This window comes from Camelina sativa, chromosome 3 (assembly GCF_030686135.1).
Source record: "Camelina sativa cultivar CO46 ecotype springtype chromosome 3, ASM3068613v1".
Taxonomy (NCBI): Eukaryota; Viridiplantae; Streptophyta; class Magnoliopsida; order Brassicales; family Brassicaceae; genus Camelina; species Camelina sativa.
The window spans coordinates 5,462,117-5,489,623 of NC_141882.1; the positions used below are offsets into that span (position 1 = coordinate 5,462,117).

The following is a 27,507-nucleotide window of genomic DNA, read 5'->3' on the forward strand; positions in this document are numbered from 1 at the left end:
GTAGTTTCCTAATCCTATTGTAGGTCAAAAAAATCAGATATGAAATATTTATTCGGAAATTTCTTGAGAAATCATAAAAAAAAAGAAATGCAATAAAATCGAAGTGAAAACGTCAATAAGAAAACCTTTGATCCAACATATAAATATATTTTTGAACTTTTCGAGGGAGTTTCAGATTGATTCCTAGGTCAATTAAGTGATTGTGTTTCCTTGTACGACAAGGTTTTGACTTTTGATGAAGTCTTCTGAGCTAAACCAACAACGAGCTGAATCTGATGATGCTATGTGGAGTATAAAAAGCCCATGGAATTTTAACCAGAAGACTCAATAAAGTTGACCAATTAAAATATCCCAAAGTTACTAATTAAATTAATCAACTAATTGTTTGGACTAATACGAATTTACGTACTACAATTTCTAAATTTCCTTTATGCACAAACCTCTACCCAAGCCATCATAAATTCTCAACTGCACAGTGGATATTTTAAACTAACCAAAAACAACATGAAGCCAACATTACTTAAGTAGCAGAGAGACACAATGGACAAACTTCGTACGGTCAGTTACTTGTCAAAAGTAAAGAGAACACACAAGAAAGTATCGTTTACAAAACCTCATTAATACCAAACACATTGTGTTTGTGTTTTCCTCATTTTTAGCTAGACATCATCACATTGTCAATAGACTGGAGAGCTTGATTTGCGAAGAACCGTACATCAACGTCCGGGTCTTCACTTAGCTCCACCAAGCATGGCCGTATCATGTTCTCCACAACCTTTCACAACCAAAAAAAAATACAACATTTTAATATATGGACGTTTTGATTCTCCCTAATGAGGACAATATAATGTAGAATCATAAGCTCTGTTTCTACTTGTGATAACCAAAAAGAGAATGGCGTCTGAATGGATACTAACCGATTGGTCAACTATCGGAATGAGAGATTGCATCATTTTGGCGACGTTAAATTTGATGTTTGGCACTCTGATAAGAGAAAAAGTAGATTTTTTACTTAAGCTATTTAGGAGCAATGGACTGAGTGGACGAGATTTTATGTTTCAAGAGAGAGTGAGAGAGTGAAAGATTTGCCTGTCTTTTGATGCGGTTATTACCGCAGGCAAGAGTTTGGAACAAGTGATCTCGGATCCCATTACTGGAGCGAGAAGCGATACTGCACGAAGAATTGTCATCCGGTATAGATAGTGTGGGTTGTTAATCATCTCTAGAACCTGCACAATAACGAAAATGATCGTTTGAATCAAAGTGAAGAAAAAAATATACCATACGCTTATGATTTCTAGACAAACCTGAGGAACTATATGCTGCATTGCCCACTCAGGACCAAACTCTTCAGCAAGACGCTTAAGATTGTTCGCAGCAGCTTCGCGGATTGAGTGAACCTGACAATCAAAAAGTTTCCAAAAATTTCAAATGGTAGATAATACGGATTTAACTATCTGATGATTCAATGAAGGTAGAGAATGAGGGACCTTGTCTTGTAACCATTGCATGCAAAGAGCACCAAGCTTATCGTCAAAGAAGCCAACACCTAACTGGCTGGCCAACAAGGGAATATACTCAATTATAGCCAGTCGTACCCTCCAGTGCCTGTCTTCAGCAAGTTCTACAATGGCTGGCAATAATGATTGTGATAGTAGATCAATCCCAATAACCTGCCAATATTATTAAAAAAACCACATCATCATCTGAAAAATGGATGGACAAAGAAGTTGCTGTCAAGTAGTAATTGACTTGACCAAAACATGACATCTTGATCATAACAAACCTGGTTCACTTGGTCCAGTTTGCTGATAATGTTTAAGCGTACGTCAGGAAATTCGTCCTTCAATAGAGAAAGAAAGATTGGAAGAAGATGCTCAATTGTCGCATCCTGCAGTGAATATCAAAGCTAAGTTAGAAAAGCATGGTTTCAAACAAAAGAAATAATCGTTACCTTATAGATGCTAAATAGTCATGGTAGGAGAAGCACAATGTATAAATTTTTAATTACCTTACCCAAGACTGGAGCCATCCCCATTATAACTGAGGCCAATGCAGATCTGACGTGCTGAGAAGAGTCTGATGATAATTCCTACACGTAAATTTAACGATAAGCTAATAGTAATAAGCAAACACCCCAGGTATATTGGTCCTTTGGGCAATATGAGATCAATGAAATACTCCTACGCGTGTACCTTTACACAGGGAAGGATGTGCTGGATCGCGAGTTCAGGGTTCAATATGCGACAAAACTTGGTAACTTTTCCAGCAGCTGCTATCCGAACTTCAGCCTCATTATCACGAAGTAGACGAACATATGCAGGCACCAAATCCGTCCTGCAATATAAGCAAGAATTCAGGAAAACTATCAAGATGAATCAACAAACATTACCATACCTCTGAAGAAATAGAGGTCAACAAAAAAACATTACCATAACTAAGTTCAACACCATTGCTTACCTAGTAGGCTCTGGTCCTACAGCTTCACAAAGTTCATAGAGCTGATTTGCAACCATATAACGCACACGCCACGACTTATCCTGCTCAGAGACAACATATCAAGACAAAGCAGCACATACATATCTGCCTTACAGCTTTCCAATAAAGCTCGTCCGCGGAAAATATTATTATATTAACACATTTACTCACCTGCGAGAAATTGACAATTACAGGAAGAATGTGTGTGACACAGTCCTGGGGCTCCAACAATTTCCCAAGAGCAGCACAACCCTCAACAGCCAATAATCTAACTGAATCTTGATCTGATATTAATGCCAATAAGATAATCAAAAGCTATATGATTATCATACAAGTAAGACACTGAAACTGATATTGGACAAAGCTAATGTGCTGTTTAACTTCAACTTATTCTCAATGTTCAATGTAGTAACCCTATTACAGTTGCCTTTATTTACATTAGACACCCCCATAAACAGACTTGATGAAAGTTTTTAAGAGGTATATGCTGGCAAAACGAAACCATATAAAACCGGAAAACATACCATCTTGCGTAAGATCCTCAAACATGGACATAATGTCAGTCTTCAAATGAGCTGATTCAATTGTAGCAGCAAACTTCCCCAAATTCGTTGCTGCAGCTCTGCGCACCATTGGCATGTCATCTTGACACAGCTGACTGTATAATGATCTTAGCTCCGCCTTTAGCGGATCCGGAGCACTTGGGTATGCAATATGGAAAATCCCACATGCTGATACCCTGGCTGTGAACCACTCACCAGCTGAAAGTCGCTGTTAAACAATAACGGTGTTCAGTAAGCTTAAGTTGGTTGCACAGTATGAGCATAGCAATCATTTGGGTTCCTATTCATGTGTGTACGGTCACAATTCACAAACAAAACCACAACCACAACCCAAAGAACGCTAACGAAGCCAGATTTATATGATTGGATGTTCCCTTAGATCAATCAAAATAGATGAAAACAACTTCAACCTACTGATTCCTCTACACAACTAAAAAGGAGAATACTGAAACAAGAGGCAAAAGCTTATTTCCAAACTTTGGGCGACAATGGACCCAAAAAATCTATGTTTTTTTAGCTTTTCGAGTAGCTCAATTTCACAAGGCTGATTAAGTTAGACAGAGCATTGAAAGAAAAAAAATTAAACTGACGATAGAGATTTGATAAGAGGAATAATCATCCTTATCTAACCTTAGCCAGAGGAAAGAAATGCTCAACCAAGTCATTCTCCCTCATCTGAGAACCAATTCTGCAAAGTGACTCTACAGCTTTCTCCCTCACGCATGTTTCCTCAACAGTGGAGAGAGTCTCCAGCGGTGGAAGCAAAACATGTGCATGCTCAACGCCTCCTACATAAGGAATAAAAACACCCAACTCTTCCGCCATGGCCAGAAGCACCTCATCATCATCGTCATTGTTTTCACTAAGAAATGGGATCAACTCTTTTCTAGTCCTCTCCTCTCCAAGAGCACGAGCAATGACAGAAAGCCGTCTAATAGAGTTCAATCTAAGCTGAATATCATCGTTCTTAAGCTCGTCTATAAGCACGGCAATAGGATACAGAGGCTCATCAACCATAGACATCCTGACCAAATACTCAAATCACTCCCTACCTTTCTTCAACTAGTCCCTATATCAAAGAAAGATGTCTACAGAAGTCAGAATTAAACAATGCATATACTACCATCGATACAAAAGGCGATAAAGTTACAAACTTTAAACTCAATTTCTGCCTATGAGATCAATTCAAAGGTTAGTCATTTATTCTCAAAAAAAAATAAAAAATAAAAAATAAAAGCACCAGAATCAAACACGAAAAAGAAGACCTAGAGAACGATACTACAATTCATTGACGATCTAAGCAAATAAAATGGGATTATGAGAGATTCTCATATACATTTGAAATTGTTTTTGATTGAAGAAAAATGAAATGATCGAGATTTTACCGATTATGGTGTTTTCACTTTTCCCAGTTCGGAGCGATCTATCAATCAATCAGAGAGAGAAGAAGGAGAATGAGAGAGAACCGGAGGAGTTCTTCTTCTTTCTCAGCAGAGCTAAACCGTCTCAAGCTCTGTGTACATTGAATTGGGCCTTTCAATGATACCAACTAAATGGGCTTACGTATAATATATAAAAGGTCTACATACCAACTAATACGGCGTCGTTTTAATATATCTCTGGCTCGTTTGAAGGAAGCTTCTCACATGATGTCTTCTTCCTGTTCCTGGTTTTGACTTTTGATGAACCCTTACCTGTATGATATGTGGAGTCCTATGGGCTTGTAAGTTGTAACCAGACGACTCAATAAGTTGACCAATTAAAATATTCTAAAGCATTAGCGATTAGTCACTTAATTCTGTTTGGACTATTACAAATGTACTCACTACAATTTATAAATTTCCTTTTAGCACACCTACAAATAAGTCATCATAATTTGTGAACATTAGTTGATATCTAACATACCAAATATATACAATTTTCCAATCATCAATTTCAATAGCAAATGTTCTCACTTCTCAGTCCCCTCAAACTAGAATGGATATTTTAAGCTAACCAATATTAAGGACAGGAGAGAAGAAAAAAAAAAGCATGAAGCCAACATTACATTAGTAGCAGAGGGACACAATTGACAAAAGTTCGTACGGTCGGGTCACTTTACGTCTACAAAGTAAAGACAGCACACAGGAAAGGAAGTATCGTTTACAAAACCTCATGAACACATTGTGTTGCTGTATTCAACATTTTTTTAGCTAGACATCATCAAATTGTCAATAGACTGGAGAGCTTGATTTGCGAAGAACCGTACATCAACGTCTGGGTCTTCACTTAGCTCCACCAAACATGGCCGTATCATGTTCTCCACAACCTGTCACAGCCAAATAAAAAACAATAACATTTAAGTCTATATTCCATAATGAGAAGGATGTGGAATAATAAGCTGTTCTCTACTCGTGAGAACCAACAAAAAAAAAAAAAAAAAAAAAAGACAGTGCCGTGTGAATGGATACTAACCGATTGGTCAACTATCGGAATGAGGGATTGCATCATTTTGGCGACGTTAAACTTGATGTTTGGAACTCTGATAAGAGGACAGAGAAGATTTTTTACTTAGCTATTTACGAGCAATGAACTGAATCGATGAGATTTAATGTTTCAAGAGAGAGAGTGAAAGACTTGCCTGTCTTTAGATGCGGTTATCACCGCAGGCAAGAGTCTGGAACATGTGATCTCGGATCCCATTACTGGCGCGAGAAGCGATACTGCACGAAGAATCGTCATCCGGTATAGATAGTGCGGATTGTTGATCATCTCTAGAACCTGCACAAATATGTACGCAATAGCAAAAATGATCGATTTGAAATAAAGTGAAGAAAAAATGTAACACACGCTTCAGATTTCTAGGCAACCTGAGGAACTATATGCTGCATTGCCCATTCAGGACCAAACTCTTCAGCAAGACGCTTAAGATTGTTCGCAGCAGCTTCACGGATTGAGTGAACCTGACAATAGAAAGTTTACAAAAATTTCAAATGGTAGAAAATATAGATTTAACTATCTGATGATTTAATGGGGGTAGAGAATGAGGGACCTTGTCTTGTAACCATTGCATGCAAAGAGCACCAAGCTTATCGTCAAAGAAGCCTACACCTAATTGGCTGGCCAACAATGGAATATACTCAATTATAGCCAGACGTACCCTCCAATGCCTGTCTTCAGCAAGTTCTACGATGGCTGGCAATAAAGATTGTGATAGTAGATCAATCCCAATGACCTGCCAATATTATTAAAAAAAAAAAAAAAACTCCATCATCATCTGAAAAATGGATGGACAAAGTGTCAAGTAGTCTTTGACTTGACCAAACCATGATATCTTGAATTCAATTTTGTGCAAAGAGATTAGTAACTTGATCGTAACAAACCTGGTTCACTTGGTCAAGTTTGCTGATAATGTTTAAGCGTACATCAGGAAATTCGTCCTTCAATAGAGAAAGAAATATTGGGAGAAGATGCTCAATTGTTGCATCCTGCAATGAATGTCAAAGCCAAGTTAGGAATGCATGGTTTCAAACAAAAGAAATAATCGTTACCTTAAAGATGTCAAAGCCAAGTTAAAATATGCAACTAAATGATCTTATATAGAAAAATATAGTCAACTCTGGTTGCGGGCTACTTCCGATCACAGTGAATCACTGTCAGTGACCAGGAAAAGAAGATAGATAAATTATCATTATCATTATCTTAAAGGTGCTAAAGCTGCATATAATATTACGAGCATTTTGACTCCAAACTACAGAGCGACATTGTATTGATTCCTCTTACCTTACCCAAGACTGGAGCCATCCCCATTATAACTGAGGCCAATGCAGATCTGACGTGCTGAGAAGAGTCTGACGATAATTCCTACGGGTAAATTTAACGATAAGCTAATAGTAATCAGAAAACACCAACGGTATATCGATCCTTTGGGCAATATGAGATTAATGAATTACTCCTAAGTGTGTACCTTTACACAGGGAAGGATGTGCTGGATCGCGAGTTCAGGGTTTAAAATGCGACAAAACTTGGTAACCTTTCCAGCAGCTGCTATCCGAACTTCAGCCTCATTATCACGAAGTAGACGAACATATGCAGGCACCAAATCCGTCCTTCACACACAAGGCACATAATAAGGAAATATAAACAAGAATTAGGGAAAACATACGATATCTAAGTTCAACCATCATTGCTTACCTAGTTGGCTCTGGTCCTACAGCTTCACAAAGTTCATAGAGCTGATTTGCAACCATATAACGCACACGCCATGACTTATCCTGCTCAGAGACAAAATATCAAGACAAAGCAGCACATAGATACAGTATCTGCCTAACAGCTTTCCAAGAAAGTTCACCCGCAGAAAATACTATCATATTAACACATTTACTCACCTGCGAGAAATTGACAATTACAGGAAGAATGTGTGTGACACAGTCCTGGGGCTCCAACAATTTCCCAAGAGCAGCACAACCCTCAACAGCCAATAATCTAACTGAATCTTGATCTGACATTAATGTCAATAAGATAGTCAAAAGCTATATGATCATCATACAAGTAAGACACTGAAACTAATACGTGGACAACGCTAGTACTGCTTAACTTCAACTAATGCTCAGTGTTCAATGCAGTATATGAACAGACTTGGTGAAAGTTTTTATGAGGTATATGCTGGCAAAACGAAACCATATAAAATCGGAAAACCTACCATCTTGCGTAAGATCCTCAAACATGGACATAATGTCAGTCTTCAAATGAGCTGATTCAATTGTAGCAGCAAACTTCCCCAAATTCGTTGCTGCAGCTCTGCGCACCATTGGCATGTCATCTTGACACAGCTGACTGTATATTGATCTTAGCTCCGCCTTTAGCTGATCTGGAGCACTTGGGTATGCAATATGAAAAATCCCGCATGCTGATACCCTGGCTGTGAACCACTCACCACCTGAAAGTCGCTGTTAAACAATGACGGTGTTCAGTAAGCTTAAATTGGTTGCACAGTATGCGCATAGCAATCATTTAAGTTTGATAAGAGGAGTAATAATTATCCTTATCTAACCTTAGCCAGAGGGAAGAAATGCTCAACCAAGTCATTCTCCCTCATCTGAGAACCAATTCTGCAAAGTGACTCTACAGCTTTTTCCCTCACACAAGTTTCCTCAACCGTCGAGAGAGTCTCCAGCGGTGGAAGCAAAACATGTGCATGCTCAACGCCTCCTACGTAAGGAATAAAAACACCCAACTCTTCCGCCATGGCCAGAAGCACCTCATCATCATCGTCATTGTTTTCACTAAGAAATGGGATCAACTCCTTTCTTGTCCTCTCCTCTCCAAGGGCACGAGCAATGATAGAAAGCCGTCTAATAGAGTTCAATCTAAGCTGAATATCATCGTTTTTCAGCTCGTCTATTAGCACAGCAATCGGGTACAGAGGCTCATCAGCCATAGACATCCTGACCAATACTCAAATCACTCCCAACCTTCCTCAACTATGGCTATATTCCTCAAATCACTCCCTACCTTTATCAACCATATGAAACACGGTGTACACAAAAGTCAGAATAAAACAAAATGCTTAGACACCATCAATACAAAATACGATAAAGTTACAAACTTTAAACTCAATTCTGCCACTGAGATCAATTTAAAGGTAAGCCATATAACCTCAGAAAAAAGTGAGCATCAGAATCAAAAACAAAAAGAAGACCTAGATACTACCATTAATACAAAAGACGATAAAGTTACAAACTTTAAGCTCAATTCTGCCTCTGAGATCAATTCAAAGGTAAGCCATTTAACCTCACAAAAAAATGAGCAATCAGAATCAAACACGAAAAGAAGACCTAGAGAGACGACAACAATTCATTGACGATCTAAACATATAACTAGATTATGAGATTCTTCTTTATATTCGAAATTGTTTCTAAATGAAGAAATGATCGAGATTTTTACCGATTACGCTGTTTTCCCAGTTCCGAACGATCTATTATCAGTCGAGAAGAAGGAGAATGAGAGAACCGGAGCTCTTCTTTCTCTAAGCAGCTAGCCATCTCTGGCTGTTTACATAGAATTGGGCCTGTCAAGGATATCAAATTAATGGGCTTACATATAATATATAAAAGGCCCATATATCTTATAAAACGCCACCGTTTTAATATCTCTCTCTCTCGTGTATTAAGGAAGCTTCTCAGTGATGATGACGTTGTCTTCTTCCTCATAAAAATATCGGAAAAGGAAAGAAAAAAAAAAAAGTAGCTTTCTCGCTCTCAAGGGTTTTATTTTCCCGCGCATTACTTCAGGCAAAAATGGCTCCTAAATCGGATAATACAGAAAGTATAATCCATCCTCTAATTCTCTTTGATCTTCTTCGATGATTTAGTTCATCATCGTTACCCGATCTGGTTTTTTTTTTTTGGTTTCGTCTTCGTCAGTTTGATTACTCACTTGTTTACTTGTTTTCTCTGCAGGTATCGTACTCAACTTTGTAAACGAGGTGAGCACTTCCTCAATTTTTCTTATCCGAAACCCAATTTTTAAAACGGACCAAGGAACAGCTACGACTGTGAAATTTGAAATTTCGAAATTGAAATTGTGGTTAGGTTAAAGTACTCAGTGATGTTTTACAGGATATTGAATCTAGGAATCAACCACTTGATGGCTTTTTTATTTTTGTAATTTAATTAGAGATTTCGATGGATGTGTTGTTTGTTGTGTTACATTGTGATGCAGCAAAACCGACCTCTGAACACACAAAACGCAGCTGATGCTTTGCAAAAGTTTAACCTTAAGAAGACTGCAGTACAGAAGGCACTTGATAGCCTTGCTGATTCCGGGAAAATCACATTCAAAGAGTATGGTAAGCAGAAGATTTACATTGCTAGACAAGACCAGTTTGAGATCCCAAACAATGAAGAGCTTGCTCAGATGAAAGAAGACAATGCCAATCTTCAAGAACAGCTCCAGGAGAAGAAGAAAACTATCACTGAAGTTGAGTCAGGTGTGAAACTTCTTACCTCATAGTCTTTAGATGTTGTGATATAGCTGCTTGTTCGGATCATGTTTTATCTTGTGTGTGACATTATCGCAGAAATCAAGAGCTTGCAGTCTAACTTGACACTAGAGGAGATACAAGAGAAAGATACCAAACTAAGGAAAGAGGTATGTGTTCTTACCTTTTGTCATTTCCTTGAGTAAGCTTGTAACAGGAAATAGCCTAGAAAAGTGATTCCAACTGTGTGTACCAGGTTAAGGAAATGGAAGAGAAACTAATCAAACTACGTGAAGGGATTACATTGGTGAGGCCAGAAGACAAAAGGGCTGTTGAAGATATGTATGCGGATAAGATTAATCAGTGGCGTAAGCGTAAGAGGATGTTCAGAGACATTTGGGATACTGTAACAGAGAATTTCCCCAGAGATATTAAGGAATTTAAGGTGCAGAATCATACATCTTTCACAGGGTTCTTCTTACAAATTACTTCAGCTTGATCCTCATGTTTAACTACTGTTACTTGGCAGGAGGAGCTTGGAATTGAATATGATGAAGATGTGGGTCTAAGTTTCCAGGCATATTCTGACCTAATTCAACATGGTAAAAAGAGGGGCAGAGGACAGTAATTTTGCAGGTAGGTTCTTTGAACTTGCTTCAGTTCTTAAACAAAACACATGCATATGCATCCTGCTCAACATATTTAAAGCTTATATCCGTAAAGAATACCGTAATCTTTTATCATTACCCAAAAAAACAGAGAACATAAAAAGCTTGTACAAAACTCAGCCACTAAACCATATGATTGCACCTGAAAAAATTAAAATATTTATACTTCTTAGTATCCACGAACTCCTCTGGTCCTGACTGAAATCGGACTCTTCAACCCCGCTTTACGCAGAATAGGATCGTCAATTGAATGAACCATGTGATCCACATGTCCTGTAACCCCTCTATTTGTACCATCCATAAGACTTGGCTCATCTTTAACCTTAGTAATAGTATTACTCTTAACAATATATTGGGTTTCTTCTTCACTATCGTAGATAACAGTATCCTTCTCCAATAGCTTCACAGGATCTTCACTAAATGACATCACTGGGACTTCATCAATAATTTCTTCTGAATCCGACATCGAACTCTTATATTCTGACCTCACATACCCTTTACCTTCTGAATAATCATCATCACCTTTCTGTTCTTGTTCCGATTCTTTGTTTTCAGAATCATTAAATGAATTTTCCCCTTCTGGTCCACGAGGAGTGTCTGGTCCACGAGGAGAAAACTGAGAAAGCTCCACAGCCGCTCTTGCAGCCTCTGCTGCATGAGCCGCTGACTCAAACGCTGCTTGTGCAGCATCAGCCACATCTTTATACTTCTTCTTTCCTCTTTTGACCGAGTCAGATAAACCATAGCCTTCTCCATCTTCACTTGCTAGCTTAGCCTTAGTGACATCTGATGTTCCCTGCATATTTGTTGTTGCCTGCATATACCATACATTTGAATTGATTAGAACATAATTTGTCACTTTCTATTTTCTTTGCGATTAAATGCAGATTTCCATACCTCAGTGGACGTAGAAGCTTCTTCTATTTTCAGAACAATGTTATTCTCTGCAGCGATCTCCTTTAAAGCCTTCATTCTAACTTCTCTCGGTGGATGTCTTGTCGACAACTTTTGAATTATCTATAGTAACACCGAAAGAAACATGAAACTCAGCATTTTGTTCTAGTAAGAGAGAGAGAAATACTTAATATAACGTATTGAATATATAGTATGGGTTTGAATCAAAGCTGCTTACTTTGGGATCGACCCCACTATTACTGCGCAACTCGATAGACCGAGCTGCAAGATCTTTGCCAAAACGTGAAATCAAAACATTGCGAATCTCTTGAAGCTCAGGAAATTCTCCGATTCTAGAAGCTGCAAAGAGCAAACCAGAAACAGCTTCTAAAAGCTCTTCAGGACAATCTCTGTTGTGTTCGAAAAGGTGAATACGGTCTTGACAGAGAGTGAAGTAGCCATGGATGAAGAAGAGAACGTCGAGGGTGTTTTGCTCTTTGACAAGTTGGTCGACTCTATGGTAAGCGTGCTCGTGGTGGCCGAGCTTAAGAAGCTCGGTGACATCAGAGATGGCTTGAGAGAGTCGGACTTGACGTTGGTTCTTGAGGATAGAGAGCCTTGTGAGAGCTAAGTTGAGAAGAGACTTGAACTTGTTGATCTTGAAACTCCGACCAAGCAAAGCGTCAAGCTTCTTCCCCATAGCCGAGTTGCAGAGGGAGAGAGAGAAAGAGAATAGGGTTTATGTTGTCTTTCTTTGAATGGAAGAGTTATAAGAGGAAAGATGAAGAAGAAGACGCGTTACGACATACGAAGACTTCTTAGCAACGAAGTTTTCAGAAGTTGGAAAAAACGACCTTTAAGAAGAAAATGTGGTACGAATTACAAAATAATAAAACCAAAATGGACCGCTCTTGAATATCACGCTCGAGGATTGAATTAATCGTAAGACCAAATGGTAAACCAAATTTAAAATTGTTTGTTGAAAAAAACTGATCAATCAAAATGGGTAGCATATCCAAATACGCTATCCGAAATAAATATTTTGGACAATTTAAAGAGATGTTACTAGAAAATCTGATGAATACTACTCTTTATTATTTGTTCATAACAAGGAACGTTCGTGTTTTTTTTTTTTTTTTGTAACGTTCGTACTACTTTACAACAGAAAAAATAACGTCTTCGTCAAAACTATAAACGGAACACTCATAACAAAGTGATCGTGAAATTGATATAAGAGAACTGTCAATGTTAGGGCTCTTAAATATTGCAGTTAGTGTAAGAATGACAGGTTTAGAGGAATTATCAAAGCGTGGGATCAGCCATTAGAAAAAACACCGTTTCCTCTTTATTAGGTGTGACTATAATTTCAACAGCAGAGAATCAAAAGACTACTACAACTAATCTGCACGCAACTTACCAAGTCGTCAAAAGCATAGTAACAATAATAATGTTGTTGTTATTATGATAAAGAGAGAGCTTTTATTTATGTTAGGTACGAAAAATTGCAAAGAGATGTTGTTTTTATTTACCAAATACGGAGCAATCTTTCTTCTAGACATAATTCTCCCACTCATCACAATATCATCTCAGGGTAAACCAAACACATTACAAATCTTTTGTTATTATAGAATTGCTAAACAAACCTCTAATGCATGCTACCTAATCTTTTGTACCTGACACAAAAATCCTCTCAAACTCCGATATACATGAAAATGATATAATGTGAAATACTGAAATCCACCAACGAAACAATGGTCAAAGACGAGATCATTGTATCTTATAAGAACAAGATCATTCGCACACTTTCTTCAGAATCTTAATCAAAATTAAATTGTGTAACATATATACGATTTACGTACAGGTATCTAGGGGCAACAAAATTATGAGGTTCACTTGCCCGTCATGAATGGGTGAGCTAATGCCTATGACACACTGTAAGTCTCTGCTGAGGATCATGCAAGTGTGAAAATTTTGTCCAGCAGATTCTTGAAATGAACTAAAACCTTGGGATCGATCTTCATCCTCAATACTATTTCTGGAGCTATGTGGAAGAGCCTAATAAGATATGGTTTAAAATCGTTTTTACCAGCAAACATTGCACAACCAAAGTCACAAAGCTTTAACGTATTTCTTCCTTCATTCACCTGAACAATGACCAGAAGTTATAAATAAGAGCATTAAGCAGGAGAAAAATACAGACAAGTATAACCCACCAGCATGATATCATGGCTTTATATTGCAGTGAAGAAAAGAACTCCACAGTTTTTGAGATGTTTAAGTGATATGAAGAACTGCTTTGCATACACTTTAACATCAGATAGTTTTAGACCAATTAATGTTGACACCACACTTCTTCACAACTTCACGTAGATTCAGAGATGAAGAGACTCAAACACCAAGCAAAAGGTGGTTCCTATACTAAAAAAAATGTTGAATATAAACGAACGCAGTGCCGCTTATTGTCTGGGTCAGAGCCAGCTAGCTTCTTCAATATCTGAATCTCACTTTGACCGGCCTTATGCCTGGACAAAAGGTGATATGATAGTGAGTCATGAACAGGTCTTAGGAAGATAATTCAGACATCAATTGACAAGAATTTTTTTAAAAAATTAGCCCGAGCCTCGAGAAGACCACTTTACATATTGTCTCATTGATCCGAATAATTTTTGTAGCCACCACCTCCTCTCAGGTTCAGCTTTTGTGTCTTTTGCGAATAGTATTATTGTACAAATCAAGGAATTCCCGGTTACTCATATTTTCCAGTTAACTCGACCGGTTATCGGATTTGGTAATGGTTAAGAACCTAAGAACCAAATGAAATATAGTCAACTTGACTTGACCAATCCTTTTATCTGGCATAATTTGGGTAGACCAACTTCATTTCGATATATGGTTTGATTTTTAAACCATTAGTGATGATGGGTTTAGACAAATAGATTATCTGTTTTGACTCTAAACCAGAATCAGTACCATGATGACATAGCGATGATGAATACACTAAAACCTCTATAAATTAATACTCTATAAATTAATAAACACTATAAATTAATAAATTTTACTGATCCCAAGTCGGGCTAGTGTAAAAATTAACAATATTCGATAAGATAATAAGATAATAATTTTTTCGAAATCTCCTTATAAAATATGGTCCCAATAATATCATAAATTAATAATTATATAAATTTATATATATATATACTGATATAATAGTGTATGTTTCTCCTAAAGCTTAATTCTATAGAACAATTGTAATGTTGTATTTTCAACCTATAATAATACCTCTAAAATATTTTATAACATGTCATACAAATAATTAAAATTTAAAGTTTTAATTTTTAGATATGCATCATTTACAATTTGATAATTTGACAGATTATTAAAATAGGAGAATTGATATTATTATTCATATATTTGAATTTATGTGTCTCATGTGTATAAGTCAATTTGTCTATAATATTTGTAATTTATTGTAAATAGTGCTTTCTAAATATTACAAGTTCAATTCCTAAACCATAAAATTTATAACATCCGAAAGTTTAATCTTATTTTGCTATAGTTGTTTCAATTCATAATTTTTTTAAAAATAAACAATTAAAAATATATCTATAAATTAATAATTATTAATTTATACTATAAAATAATAATTATTAATTTATAGATAAATTAATATCACTATAAATTAATAAAATGTTTTAGTCCCAACGTTATTAATTTATAGAGGTTTTAGTGTAACAATAGTTTGTTATGGGCCTTTGGGGCTATCACAACATGCTTTATGGGCCATCATATTCGCCTCTGTCTGAAAATGAAATCAGACTCTTACCGACGTTGCGTATTATAGAGATTGACAAAGTGGTTTTTTCATATTAAAATTTCACATTAAAAAAAGCTATGCAACAAAAAGAAAAAAGAAAAAAAAGACAAGAGATCTGAGAAGAACAAACAAACGAATTCGTTTTATAAACTAATCTAGCAAAGTACTTCCCTGCTAACAAAATATTTAACTTTTCCTCCTAAATCCTAATAATTTTTAATTAATATAGAGATATTAACCATCTACCATAAACTGATACGGTAAAAAAAAAACGGTAGGGAGAGCCAAAACGCTTTACAAAACGGCATCGTTTCCATTTCCCACCTAATTAAAAAAAAACTCCAAGAAGTTTGTGGTTATTCATTCCGCCGGTAACGACTCCGACCGCCACGAAAATATATCGCCGGAATCAAAACAATCGTCGGAAAACTCGAAAAATCCTTCAACAGCAACGTAATCTCCGGCGCCGGGACAAAAATCTAAATCAGCATAATCCGAAACGTGGTCTTCGAATCCCCAAATCTCATCGATCCCAGACGAATCAGACGAAGCTCGCACCAAATCCGTCGTTTCTTCCTCCTTCGCTACGGGAACCGGAGAAACAACCGACGGAGGAGGAGGAGGAGGAGGAGGAGGTAAACCGAGCTCGTCATCAGAAGCCTCGAGAAGATAACCGAGATCCGGCTGAGTATCTCCTCCGGTTGCGGTGGTTGATAGCTCGTGTTCGAAACTTTTCATAACCGAGTCGAGATCTTGACTCACCGGTTCAGGATCCGAGTCATCGAGAACATCGAAAAGATCATCTCTCAACCTCTTCACCTCCGGCGAGTCGAGAACGACGTCGTCGTCTTCTCTGACTCGTTTTTTCTCGACGGAATCAGTCCGAGTTAGATTCTCAGAATTAGCCAACAACAACAACTCTTCCACCATAGCTTAAACCGATTTACGTACGTTTGGTTCGGGTTTTTTTTTTTTTTTTGGTATTCAGTGGCAATATCGAAATTAGTGAGAGATAGAGGTGCAGAATGGGAAGAAGGGAACACGAGATTTATATAGTAGGGAGGGGGGGGAGAGAGAAGGAACGCGTGAGATGTGACGGATACTGAGGCGCGTGGTGAGAGGAATCCTTTGGAATCACGGATCCCTCGCCTTTTTTTTTTTTTTCTGGTTTGTGGGAAAAAATAAATAAATTTAAAATTTGAAAAAGAAGGACAAAAAAAAGGTGTCGCTTTCTAATTATAAAAGCTCATCCCAAAAATATAAATCGGTTTGAATTCGGAGTTGAAGTCCGGTCACGTTGCAGATAGATGCACATGCCCAGTCAATTACGCCCCTCTGTAGATTTTTTTTCCAAAGATGATGATGATTATTATTATTATCTTCTAAACCTTTTTTTAGGAAATTGGATTTTTCTAGAACAAAAAAAAATATCTCATGTAATAAAACAAACATAGTATATTAATTTTAGTATGGCGACAAAAAAAAAACTCTATGTTCCCGTGGAATTTTAAACAAATTATGGGTACGATATTTTGTTTTATTTATTTTTTACTTTGTTTGAAGAAATCTTTGATAATGAAGTTTATTAAATTCCAACTACTCTCTCACGCATTCTGCTGTATTTGCTTGTTCTGTGAGCTATGTTCATTATTCGCAACCACATTATTTTTTTGCAAATCCATATATATTAAATTATTAATTAGTATATAGCTTTAGCTTTATACTTTGAGTTTTGAACTCGTATTTCACCAAAAGAAAATAATGTAAACACGTAAGAAATGTTTTGGTTAGTAGTTGTCCCAGTGGTCATAGACTTTAGGTGGTCCTTTGGCACCACCTACATTCAACTTCATCGACCATGGTACAGTTTAAACCGACGGAAACAAAATTGAGAATATGTATATATGTATAGCTAGTTTGATACACATAACTTTTTGTTTTTCTCTTTAATTTTTAAGAAAATTGTCTAGAAAACTTTGCTAACTTTTTGTCTTTTATTTTATGTTATACCATTGGTTCCATGTCGAGCTATGTGAATGCATTTTTTTTATATGAAGATTTCATTTCGATTTCATATGTCTATGCCTTTTGATAATTTTTACACGTATACGTAAAAGTGTTATGGGCATAAAATCAAAACTACTTTTTCCATGTTCATATTTAGATATGATAGGACGCAGACAACATCTCCACTACGAGTTTTGCTATTGTCTCATAATTTACATTGGTTAAGTATGAAGACACTACATATATATCCGTATATATGCCCATAAAACTTTTCACCAATCAAAATAAATTTTGCGGGATAATATATATCTAATTTAGCTTGTTAAACTTTGATGTACTTTGCAAGCGAGTGAAAATCACCTTAATCTTATGGTTTTGCTTATTTTATACATATAGCATAATGTGATATGAGTATATATTATACTATAGGCAACGTCTATTAAAAAAAGGTAAGTGATGTTGAGAAATTATGAGTTTTGGAATAAGGTGTGGATTTAGACAAAAGGTGATTGTTTTAATTGGTGGACAATAGGCATCTTAGTGTTGCCAACATACGTGGTTTAAGCAAAGTTGTGATTCTTGGGTTAATACATTTATTTGTCTATCGATCGATTACTTTCTTCTTCTTTTTAAATCGAACCATTACTTTTCTTAAAGAATATGATTTGTATTATAAAAAATGCACGTTTCTCCTCTTTATTTTATTTTGGTATGACATTTCGAGTAGTCCATATCAAACATATTGGTACGATTTTTGGTGGCGAGTGACCTAAAATTATTATTTGCTAGATTGACAAGCAATAACATATAACATTATAGTGAATAATTTTCTTCTCTCTTTTAAGGAGTAGCCAGAATTCATACGTAGAAATACGTTTTAATTATGAAATTTCATAGCTTAGAATTAAATCAACGTGTCGGTTATATATGCATTTCACAATTTACTAGTATTTTGTTTCTTAATTTTACAGTTTTATATATAAAATTTGGCTAACTCTTTTTTGCAGATGTTTCTTGAGTGTGTGTGTGTGTTGCTTTGTATGGAAAACGATCGTGTCAATCACTCTAAATGCTAAAAAGGAAAAGTTAATTTGAATCAATCTATGAATCGTGTAAGTTTAACAATAACAACAAAACTAAATTACTAATCAATCTAATTTTACCTCTAACTTTTCTTTTCACTGTAGAATGACCGCGCACTCATTGATTATATTTATAAAAAGATTATTAACGAGCTTATCTATTCGAGTACGATAGCAAAGGCATTTGATTGTTCTTTCAATATAGATCTATATATCCTAGTGTTGCATTTGATTGTTCTTTCAAAATATATCATACACTTAGACGCGTAAATTTTGTTTTGAAGGAAACGTACTGATTATATTAATATGCTCAAGAAATTGAATTCTAGTTTCGAGAAAAAAGGAAAAAAAAAGTTAGATGACAACAAAAGTAGGTAGAAAAGACAAAATGTACCTCTTCGGATATTTGGATGGTTTTAGTTATTTTAATTCATCTATATCACTTAAGTATGCGTATACGTAGTAGGCCTACACATGATGTTCACCTCATCGTGCAAATCATACACGTATCAAGAAATATATATCAATACACCAAACCAAAGGCCTTTATATTTTCAAAAAAAATAATAATATCAAAAGGTCCACTATATTTATTTACGTATCTCTCTCAAACTTAAAAAGAAAACCTCTGATTTGTCAACTAAAAACCACCATTAATTAAGGGTTATTTATAATTTTATTACAATTGACATGTAAAAATGAAACAATTATTGGAAACGAATTAGGCCGATCTGATCTTCTTTGTGCTTAACTCCTAGTCTATCATTATTTGTTCGGTTGCGTAGACGTACGGATGGATACACGTGAATGCGGGCAGGGTATATAAAAAATACAAGACACTGTTATTACGTATAGGAACTTGAAATATTCATAAATTATCACTTTAAAAGAAAAATACCAATAAAGATGTTATAATTATCTTAAGTTTGGTAATCCAGTTTATTTTCATTAAAGTGTTGTTTCTTGAAATATATTAGTGTTTCGAACAAGACAAATCGATTATGAATAGTAGAAGTTTTAAAATACGTACCCAACTAACTAATGTCAACGCTTAACTAAAACTATTTCGTGTCTTTGACAAACCAGAAATGAAAACTATGTGAACTACATGATGGCTTAGATAGAACTTAGAAGATTATATAATCAATGAATTATAATAATTCCTTTGTCAACAATTAAAATTCTCTAATACAGCATAGATCTCCCCCCTCCCCCCCCCCCCCCCCCCCAAGACTTCTTCTATTTAAAAAGAGTGCATACATTTATTGAAAAATACTAAGTAAATTAAAGTAGAGAGAAAGGAGCATAATTGAGTTTTGTGAGTGGGAGTAATGCGCATGTTGGATATGAAGATAACAAACTGGGGATAGTTTCAATCTATCGTATGTTTTTGAATATCAATATACCAAAAGCATATACTAAGGTTTTATTTTTTCTAGGTTTAAATAAACAAAAAAGCAGGCGAATAACATATATGATACTTGAATTATTAAATTTTTCGATCATTTTAAGTTCCCATTAACAACGCATCACGTGAGTACAAAGCAATCAAGTACTCAAACCGCACAAAAGTAAATTACGTGGTCCCCCACCAATCTATTCTCTTTTATTTTCTTGAAAGTGACATTGTTTTCTTAGTTTCACCCAAAAAAAAAATGTAAACCTATTCAATTTTCTGTATTGATTTGACATTATTTTTTCACCTGACATTTATTTATTAGGAAATATATGTTAACGAAGCGATAGCTGTGATTTTACATATTTTAAAAGAGTGCCAAATTCAAATGGACTGAACTCGGGGTTGTACATATTTTTATGAATTTATCACTAGCGTTATTATAATTTACATTAGGTATTTCTTAGAAAGTGGTGAAAATAAAAAGAGTTGTGGTTGATAAAATTTCATGTGCGCACCAAATATAGTAGGATATTAATATAGATCAGCGGCATTTTTTAAAAGTTACTATCTATATGAAACAATTCTTGGATTCACCGGAACATTTTGTTCACTTCTCTTTCATTAAATAACCGAAAATGTGACATGTCATCATATATTTAATAACTTATTTATTTATCTTTTTATAATAAAAAAATATGTATATATTATTATAAAATTTAAAACTCAAACCTATCTTTTATAAACCCAAACCGATATATAATTTCATTCTAATTGTAAAATCTAAATTCTAATTATCTCATTTATAAACCCAAATCGATATATAATTTCGTTTTAATTGAAAAATCTAAACCCTAACAATCTCATTTATATACCAAAACCGACATATAATTTCATTTTAATTGTAAAATCTAAAACTTAATCACTTCATTTGTAAACCCAAACCGATATATAATTTTGTTTTAATTATAAAATCTAAACTCTAACCACTTCATTTGTAAACCCAAATCGACATAAAATTTCGTTTTAATTGTAAAATCTAAACTCTAATCATCTTATTTGTAAACTCACACTGACACATAATTTCATTCTAATTGTAAAATCTAAACCAAACTAATATTTAAATTTCTTTAACTAAGAGTATACAAAATTTGTTTTACTTTTTTAATTTAATTTTGATTTAACTTTTAAATAAAATAATATATAGGAGATTTTGATTGGTTGAAAAGGAAAATGTGAACAACAAGGTTCACCCAAGAAGTGAACGTAAGTATTTTTCATATATATGTAGGAAAAATACTTAAGTTCACTCCTAGGGTGAACCTTCTTGTTCACTTCTTTCTTTTCAACCTATCAGAATTTTCTATACATTATTTTATTTAAAAAAATAAATCAAAATTAAATTAAAAAGCAAAACAGATTAAGGAAACTAATTCCATATAATTTTTTTTAAGGAAAGTTAAATATTGGTTTGGTTTAGATTTTACAATTAGAATGAAATGATGTATCGGTTTGGGTTTACAAATAAGGTGATTAGGGTTTAGATTTTACAAATTCTGTATAAATTTTTTTAAGAGAAGTTAAATATTGGCTTAGTTTAGATTTTATAATTAGAATGAAATAATGTATCGGTTTGGGTTTATAAATAAGGTGATTAGGGTTTAGATTTTATAATTAAAACAAAATTATATGTCGGCTTGGATTTATAAATGAAGTGGTTAGGGTTTAGATTTTACAATTAAAACAAAAATTTATGTTGGTTTGGGTTTACAAATGAGATGGTTAGGGTTTAGATTTTACAATTAAAATGAAATTATATATCGGTTTGAGTTTATAAATAAGTGGTTTAAGTTTTTAATTTTATAATAATGTATACGGATTTTGTTTTTTTATCTTTTAAGGAGTTGAATGAATAGGTTCTTAAATGTATTATAACATGTCAGATTCTCATTAGCTAAAATAAGGAGAAGTGATCAAAGGGATTCACCTGAATCCAAGAATTATTCTATATTTAGTATATTAATTAAGATCTGATATTTGACGACTTCTAAATGCTAGGAATAAAATTAGTTGATGTCTTTTTACTGATTTAAGTTATCTATTCAAACGAAAAAATCATGATCTGAATTTGATATGCAATATCCTGAAACTCTAAATTATCAATTTATCATTTTAAACATCATTGAATATAAACACTTAACCATAAAATTTAAACTTAATCTCTTATGACGTTTAATCCTCGTCAAAACTCAAAACCGAATACCCTAGACATCTCGCCCTCTCGTTGATACTCTCTCCTTCTCTTCCCTATTTGTACTTGTCTCTTTCTCATAAACAGGTTTGTCCAAAAGTCATGAAAGAATTATTATTAGTTTTTAATGGAAAAAGTAGATATGTTATAGGATAGAATTAAGTTTAATTGGTAGAAACTAAGTATAAAAATGATATCTATGATAATCTGAAAAAATACTACGAATAATCTCTTTTTCATTATATTTTTTCATAAAATGATTTTTAATTTTTATTGAATGTCAAAATATTCAACGAATCCAAACAATTAATGTTTTTCAAATATTTTCAATATACATGTTTCACAATTAATTCTCTTCAGAATGGTAGTCTTATGAATTATGATCTTTATCGTTCTCAATATTTTGTTTCATGCTTTCACCAGAAAATAAGAAAAAACAAAAATTAAATAATCTGGCCACTGGTTTTGGGTAGTTTTGGGTAACATCAGTATGGATATGGATTTAATCAATTGAAAAAAAAAAAAAATCATACTATGTCGTTATGGGAGATTTGGAGAGCGAGCGCAACACATGACACGATTGGATCTTTAGAACTATATGTATATGACAAAGTTATATATGTTTTCTTATAACAATTATACTATACAAACGCACATATAGGCTGCCAAAGTGAAAGTCCCTCCGTCTAATTGTAGACTCTAAAAACACATTATATGAGCAACTTTTTTTTTAAATAAATATTAAATTATATTGAAAAGAAATAAACGTTATATAAAATTTGTGTTTGATTTTTTGAGGACAATTTTAAAGAACCCAAAACAGAGCAATTATACAAAACAGAGCATTAAACTCGATAGAGAGTTGCAGCAAACCAAGATTGAAGATGGCCCCCTCTAATGATACTGAATCTGTTGCGAACGTTTTTATCAAGTAGTTGAACCAGTGTTGCCTCCTGAACCGGTGTCTCCCCATGACGTCGAGCGTTGCGCTCCCTCCATAGAGAGTGGATCGTATTCTGGAAAGTGTAACCCAAGAGAAACTTGGTTGTTTTGTCCAGGTCAGTGCCAATGAGTAGGGAGATAATTTCATACCAACTTGCAGTGAATCTGTCCCCGAGGAGACCCTCAATTAGTTTCTTCCACACTTCTTAGGTGAAAGGGCACAAGAAGAACAAATGCTCTCTCGTTTCCAGCGGGTGCTTACAAAAAACACAGGTCGCATTTGTATTTTGATTCCATACCCTCAGTCTGTCACAAGATAATCTGTTTTTTTTTGCTAACCAGGTAATGAAAGCAAATTTCGGCGTCGCCAATGGGAACCAAATGGCTTTATGATTCGCCATTACCAGTTTGGCTACACGTATTTGGGACCAGTTGTCCTTTGTCGGGAACCTGCTGCGGTAAAGATCATTCTTCCCTTTCCAGAGTGCCACATCGTGTTGATCCTGGACACAAGCAAGCTGACATTTCCGAAGTTCTTCTTCAACAAGGTTCATGAGCGGTTGTCTGTGGTTTCTGCGCCTAGTGGAGACCATTGCAGTTGCCACCGTGCTCGACAGCGGGCTTCCTAGATCGATAGGACCCCTGTTCTCAAGTTTATCATATAGTCGACCCAAGGAGCTCCAATCATCAAACCAAAAGGAGGTAGAGCAGCCATTTCTCCAAATCCAAGACCCCGTGTATGTGTTAATTTTCAGACCATAATGAGCCCGAACGGATGATGTATCATTTCACCCAGTTAACCCATAAAGAATCTTTTGCACATAGTCTCCTCCAAAGCAACTTTAGAGTACTAATTTTGTTTGCTTCCTCTATAGAGCGGAGGCCTAATCCACCTTTATGCTTTGGTAAACAAACATCAACCCATGCAACTTTAGCCTTTCTTGAACTTAGAGAGGGTCCAGACCATAGGAAAGCGGAGCATAACTTTTTTATTTCTGCAATGCAAGCTTTAGGGAGTCTGAAAGCAGTTATCCAGAAATTAATTGTGCTAAATATGACAGAATTTATGAGTTGCAGTCTACCAGCAAAGGATAGCGACCGTGCAGTCCATGAGCTGATTTGCGATAGTATTTTTTCCGTGAGAGGGAGGTAATCATTAGACGACATTCTCTTTGGCAAGAGGGGGAGACCTAGATAGCGAACTGGCAGCTGACCAGGAGCAAAGGGGAACTGTTGAAGTATCTCTGCGTGGGACTCTGGAGGGAGACCTGCCATTTAGATTGTGGACTTTTCAATGCTTATCTTTAAACCAGAATGTATTGCAAAATCATCAAAAATATCGAGTTCTTCCTTAACAGATTGCTTCGTGCCATCCATAAAAACCATCAAATCGTCTGCAAAGCAGAGATGAGTGAGTTGCATAGACTTACAGGTCGGGTGATAAACAAATTTGGTGTCCCTTGCAGCTTTGTCCAACTTGCAGGAAAGGACATTCATACATATGACAAAGATATATGGAGTGAGTGAGCAACCTTGACGCATACCTCTTTTGCTCCCAAAATACCCAACAAGCATACTATTAACTTGGACAGAAAAAGAGGCCGTAGTTACACAAACCTGTTTATATATTAGCGTAACTTGGACACAAACCTATATGCGCAACTTTACATATTAGTGGTTCCTGTTTGATAAAAATAGGATTTCTCGTGTTATTAAAAATGAAGGCACTAAAAGTAGGTCATTCTTTATACAAATTTTATCAACTTCTTTTGATTTACGCTAAGTATTTTACATTTTTTTTTGGGCTATTCTTTATTTTTTTATAATGCTCACATGAGCTCTTTTTGGTATTCCCTTTTCAAAGATCTTTGGATAACAATGTTGAGAATCTGCCTCTCGTTCCATTTTGAAAGTCCTGTTTTCTTCTTAAAAATATATGACCTAACTATTTTGGTGACCATAAACTAATTCCAGAATCACTTAAAAATCTATAAAACACAAAATATCCTGAAAAATACATTTATGGTAGAAGGGCAATGCCTGCATATATATGATACAGTACATATCAATCACATTTACATACATAGACAAAAAAAAATCATTAACTATTTTTTTTAAAGTAAGTTATTATCCAAGCTTATTCTAAACTTTTTCAAATCAGCATATCTATATATTTCTTTAGTTTTGTTAAAGTATTAAAAATAAAATTGGAAGATAATGGATGAATATAAAAAAATATATATAGATTATTCGTTTCTTTTTCGTGTCAATAGCCTAATATATTCGGGCGTATGTATATCGTATCGTCGACATAAAGAGATGGGAACAATTAGCTACGCAAGGGTCCATGTGTTGAAGAACCATCGATGCAAGGACGTATAATGTATTTTTTTATAGTTAATTTCTCTGTTAATTAGGCCTAATGGCAGCAAAACGATAGTAAATATATTTTACCTTTTTGCATTTTATAAATTCGAAGCTGAGATGAAAAAACATATTTTTGGTGAGCCCTAATTGCGCAATCGTGTCAGCATAAATCAGAATCAAAAATTTGTGAAAAGAATAAAGTAATAATTAAATAAGCCATGTTGGAAATAGAATTTTGCTAATAGAGAGAATTTAGAAGGACGGTTAAGGTGCGCGTCACTTTCATGTTGTGTCGTCTTCAGTCAGCGCCACGATAATTGTCTCCATGAGGAATCATCCTCTGCTTTCGACTTTACTCTATTCCCCATTTACAATCACTTTCAACTTTGATGAGTCACATAATATTGGTGTATCGTGGAGAAAACAATTGAAAATTATGTTTTAAACAACTATTAATGATCTGCTAAATAAATATCCTTAGGTATTTTTCGTTGTTTATGCTGACAACAATTTTTACTATACCCTATTATGTTACAAAAAAACAAGTAACTTTGGAAATTGATTTTATCGTGAAAAGTTATTTGTTTCTTCGTTATTTTTTTTGCTAAAGCGCAAATATCATATAAATGAAAGGTGTGGTGTTACATATGTTACAGCCTAATAAGTTGGTTCCTCCGCAAGAGAAATAACATATGTTTCCGCTGTAGCACATAGGTTAATTTGTTTCTTCGTTCACGTAAAAGAAATAGCAACGAGTTAAAGTAAGTACATAATCCTAGTATCATAAAACAAAACGAAACGAAGGTATTTTTTTCATTTAATTACGCTTCATATCTAAATCGATGGGAACAATTTGTTGCCCATTTTTTTATTTTTTATTTTGGCTATAATTTGTTACCACTTCATCATCATGGGTTAATTCTGGAAAATTCTCAAAAAAAATAATTGAAATTTATTCAGTCTTCCTTTCTGTTCAACGAAAATACCTAAGAATTTTCTATTTATTTTTTAAGCGGCTTACAATTCTCTTTCTTTTTATAAATGTTTTAGCTTTTTTTTTTGTTCACTCGAATTATGATATGACGAAAACATTATTATTGAATTATCTTGCTATGTGTCACTATCCAATCATGGTTTAGCGCTATACACACACACATAATATATATATATATATATATATATATTCAGATTTTACATGTCCATACAAATTTTCTTTTTGATTGACCTTTTTTAAGTTTTGTCGTACCGATTTGGTTAAACACTTTAAGCAAAAAAAAAAAAAAAAAATTGGTTTTAAAAACTAAAAAATCGTAGTTCATTTAGTTTGAAATTTCTGAACTCTCAATTTGTTTTCTTGATATTTTCATTCAGTTCTTTAAACCTTTTGTCTACAGGATGAAAGCAAACGGTGAGATTAAAATAAATGAAACTGTGAAGATGAAGTATAAAATTTCAAGCCGACAGCGTGAGGCAGACGACGTGTACAAAGAACGTGCCACGTGTATCACATCTTGCAGGGTAATCTTGACCGTTAAAGTTTCTCGACCAATCCACGTCACCGTAACAGTCGCCGTTGGATCCACGTAATATAATACTAGATATGACTATAGTAATTGCTTAGATGGCCTCATTTAAAATAATAAAATCTTATAGATACGATAAATAATAAAAATAGTTGTTGTCCATTTGTCTATTATATTTTGTAACGTCTGACCAGAAAATTAAATGGTTGGTTTTGAAACTTGACCAGAAAAATTCAAACTAATTTAATGGATAATAGAGTTATATAGCACCCATGAAATACGGTTAATAGGATAAAAAGCTAACGACTGATTAACCCACTCATGACATCTATTTAATATCATCTATTTTGAATAAGAATGTTCTATTTTTGTTCAACATTATTCGGTTGCTTTCTTTCTTACTAAAATCGATACTATAATAGTATAATTACTAATAACAAACAATAAGCAAGCACAACTAGCTAATATAGAAATTGTAATATATCAGTTTTAAAAATGTTTTTTAAAAATGTTTTTTAAAACTTCAAGTTATTTGATTCATGGGCACTTTTGCCTACGCTA

At 34.6% G+C, this 27,507-nt stretch overlaps 5 protein-coding genes and 1 long non-coding RNA gene across 6 annotated transcripts; 1 reads left to right on the plus strand and 5 right to left on the minus strand.

Moving 5' to 3' along the window:
- Positions 1 to 482: 482 nt before the first annotated feature.
- LOC104772283 (uncharacterized) lies at positions 483 to 4,591 on the minus strand. Its single transcript, XM_010496917.3, has 13 exons — positions 4,427 to 4,591; positions 3,672 to 4,110; positions 3,003 to 3,249; positions 2,650 to 2,762; positions 2,461 to 2,540; positions 2,196 to 2,337; positions 2,012 to 2,092; positions 1,787 to 1,891; positions 1,491 to 1,673; positions 1,308 to 1,400; positions 1,090 to 1,229; positions 918 to 984; positions 483 to 775 (listed from the first exon to the last, which is right to left on the minus strand). The coding sequence occupies exons 2-13, from the start codon at positions 4,062 to 4,064 to the stop codon at positions 656 to 658; spliced, it is 1,764 nt and encodes a 587-aa protein (XP_010495219.2). The 5' UTR covers positions 4,065 to 4,110; positions 4,427 to 4,591; the 3' UTR covers positions 483 to 655.
- Positions 4,592 to 5,060: 469 nt separating this feature from the next.
- Positions 5,061 to 9,083, minus strand: LOC104772293 (uncharacterized). Its single transcript, XM_010496926.3, has 13 exons — positions 8,967 to 9,083; positions 8,074 to 8,534; positions 7,723 to 7,969; positions 7,409 to 7,521; positions 7,215 to 7,294; positions 6,988 to 7,129; positions 6,804 to 6,884; positions 6,404 to 6,508; positions 6,073 to 6,255; positions 5,891 to 5,983; positions 5,662 to 5,801; positions 5,496 to 5,562; positions 5,061 to 5,349 (listed from the first exon to the last, which is right to left on the minus strand). The coding sequence occupies exons 2-13, from the start codon at positions 8,464 to 8,466 to the stop codon at positions 5,230 to 5,232; spliced, it is 1,764 nt and encodes a 587-aa protein (XP_010495228.1). The 5' UTR covers positions 8,467 to 8,534; positions 8,967 to 9,083; the 3' UTR covers positions 5,061 to 5,229.
- On the plus strand, positions 9,051 to 11,793 carry LOC104772311 (homologous-pairing protein 2 homolog). The gene is made up of 7 exons (XM_010496943.3): positions 9,051 to 9,347; positions 9,482 to 9,507; positions 9,744 to 10,011; positions 10,102 to 10,172; positions 10,259 to 10,447; positions 10,532 to 10,638; positions 11,558 to 11,793. Exons 1-6 carry the CDS (start codon positions 9,320 to 9,322, stop codon positions 10,628 to 10,630), a joined length of 681 nt encoding a protein of 226 aa, XP_010495245.2. The 5' UTR covers positions 9,051 to 9,319; the 3' UTR covers positions 10,631 to 10,638; positions 11,558 to 11,793.
- On the minus strand, positions 10,721 to 12,796 carry LOC104772303 (uncharacterized). Its single transcript, XM_010496936.3, has 3 exons — positions 11,803 to 12,796; positions 11,568 to 11,687; positions 10,721 to 11,484 (listed from the first exon to the last, which is right to left on the minus strand). Exons 1-3 carry the CDS (start codon positions 12,262 to 12,264, stop codon positions 10,840 to 10,842), a joined length of 1,227 nt encoding a protein of 408 aa, XP_010495238.1. The 5' UTR covers positions 12,265 to 12,796; the 3' UTR covers positions 10,721 to 10,839.
- A 2,612-nt stretch (positions 12,797 to 15,408) lies between these two features.
- Positions 15,409 to 16,860, minus strand: LOC104772319 (uncharacterized). Its single transcript, XM_010496952.3, has one exon. It carries the CDS (start codon positions 16,306 to 16,308, stop codon positions 15,739 to 15,741), a length of 570 nt encoding a protein of 189 aa, XP_010495254.1. The 5' UTR covers positions 16,309 to 16,860; the 3' UTR covers positions 15,409 to 15,738.
- A 5,969-nt stretch (positions 16,861 to 22,829) lies between these two features.
- Positions 22,830 to 24,848, minus strand: LOC147946610 (uncharacterized). Its single transcript, XR_015589016.1, has 3 exons — positions 24,487 to 24,848; positions 24,139 to 24,324; positions 22,830 to 24,051 (listed from the first exon to the last, which is right to left on the minus strand). It is a non-coding gene; the product is annotated as an uncharacterized LOC147946610 (long non-coding RNA).
- Between the last annotated feature and the right edge of the window lie 2,659 nt (positions 24,849 to 27,507).

Bases quoted from the DNA above. Each gene is read 5' to 3' on its own strand.
- LOC104772311 (XM_010496943.3), top strand. From the start codon at position 9,320: ATGGCTCCTAAATCGGATAATACAGAAA. The intron at 10,173-10,258 runs GTATGTGTTCTT...TGTGTGTACCAG, and splicing joins ATACCAAACTAAGGAAAGAG to GTTAAGGAAATGGAAGAGAA. The intron at 10,448-10,531 runs GTGCAGAATCAT...GTTACTTGGCAG, and splicing joins GAGATATTAAGGAATTTAAG to GAGGAGCTTGGAATTGAATA.
- LOC104772283 (XM_010496917.3), bottom strand. From the start codon at position 4,064: ATGTCTATGGTTGATGAGCCTCTGTATCCTATTGCCGTGCTTATAGAC. The intron at 2,093-2,195 runs GTACACGCGTAG...ATTTACGTGTAG, and splicing joins ACATCCTTCCCTGTGTAAAG to GAATTATCATCAGACTCTTC. The intron at 776-917 runs GTTAGTATCCAT...TGGTTGTGAAAG, and splicing joins TTCCGATAGTTGACCAATCG to GTTGTGGAGAACATGATACG.
- LOC104772293 (XM_010496926.3), bottom strand. From the start codon at position 8,466: ATGTCTATGGCTGATGAGCCTCTGTACCCGATTGCTGTGCTAATAGAC. The intron at 7,130-7,214 runs GTAAGCAATGAT...TTGTGTGTGAAG, and splicing joins GTAGGACCAGAGCCAACTAG to GACGGATTTGGTGCCTGCAT. The intron at 6,256-6,403 runs GTTTGTTACGAT...TAATATTGGCAG, and splicing joins AACTTGACCAAGTGAACCAG to GTCATTGGGATTGATCTACT.
- LOC104772319 (XM_010496952.3), bottom strand. From the start codon at position 16,308: ATGGTGGAAGAGTTGTTGTTGTTGGCTAATTCTGAGAATCTAACTCGG.
- LOC104772303 (XM_010496936.3), bottom strand. From the start codon at position 12,264: ATGGGGAAGAAGCTTGACGCTTTGCTTGGTCGGAGTTTCAAGATCAAC. The intron at 11,688-11,802 runs GTAAGCAGCTTT...GTGTTACTATAG, and splicing joins ATAGTGGGGTCGATCCCAAA to ATAATTCAAAAGTTGTCGAC. The intron at 11,485-11,567 runs GTATGGAAATCT...TGGTATATGCAG, and splicing joins AAGCTTCTACGTCCACTGAG to GCAACAACAAATATGCAGGG.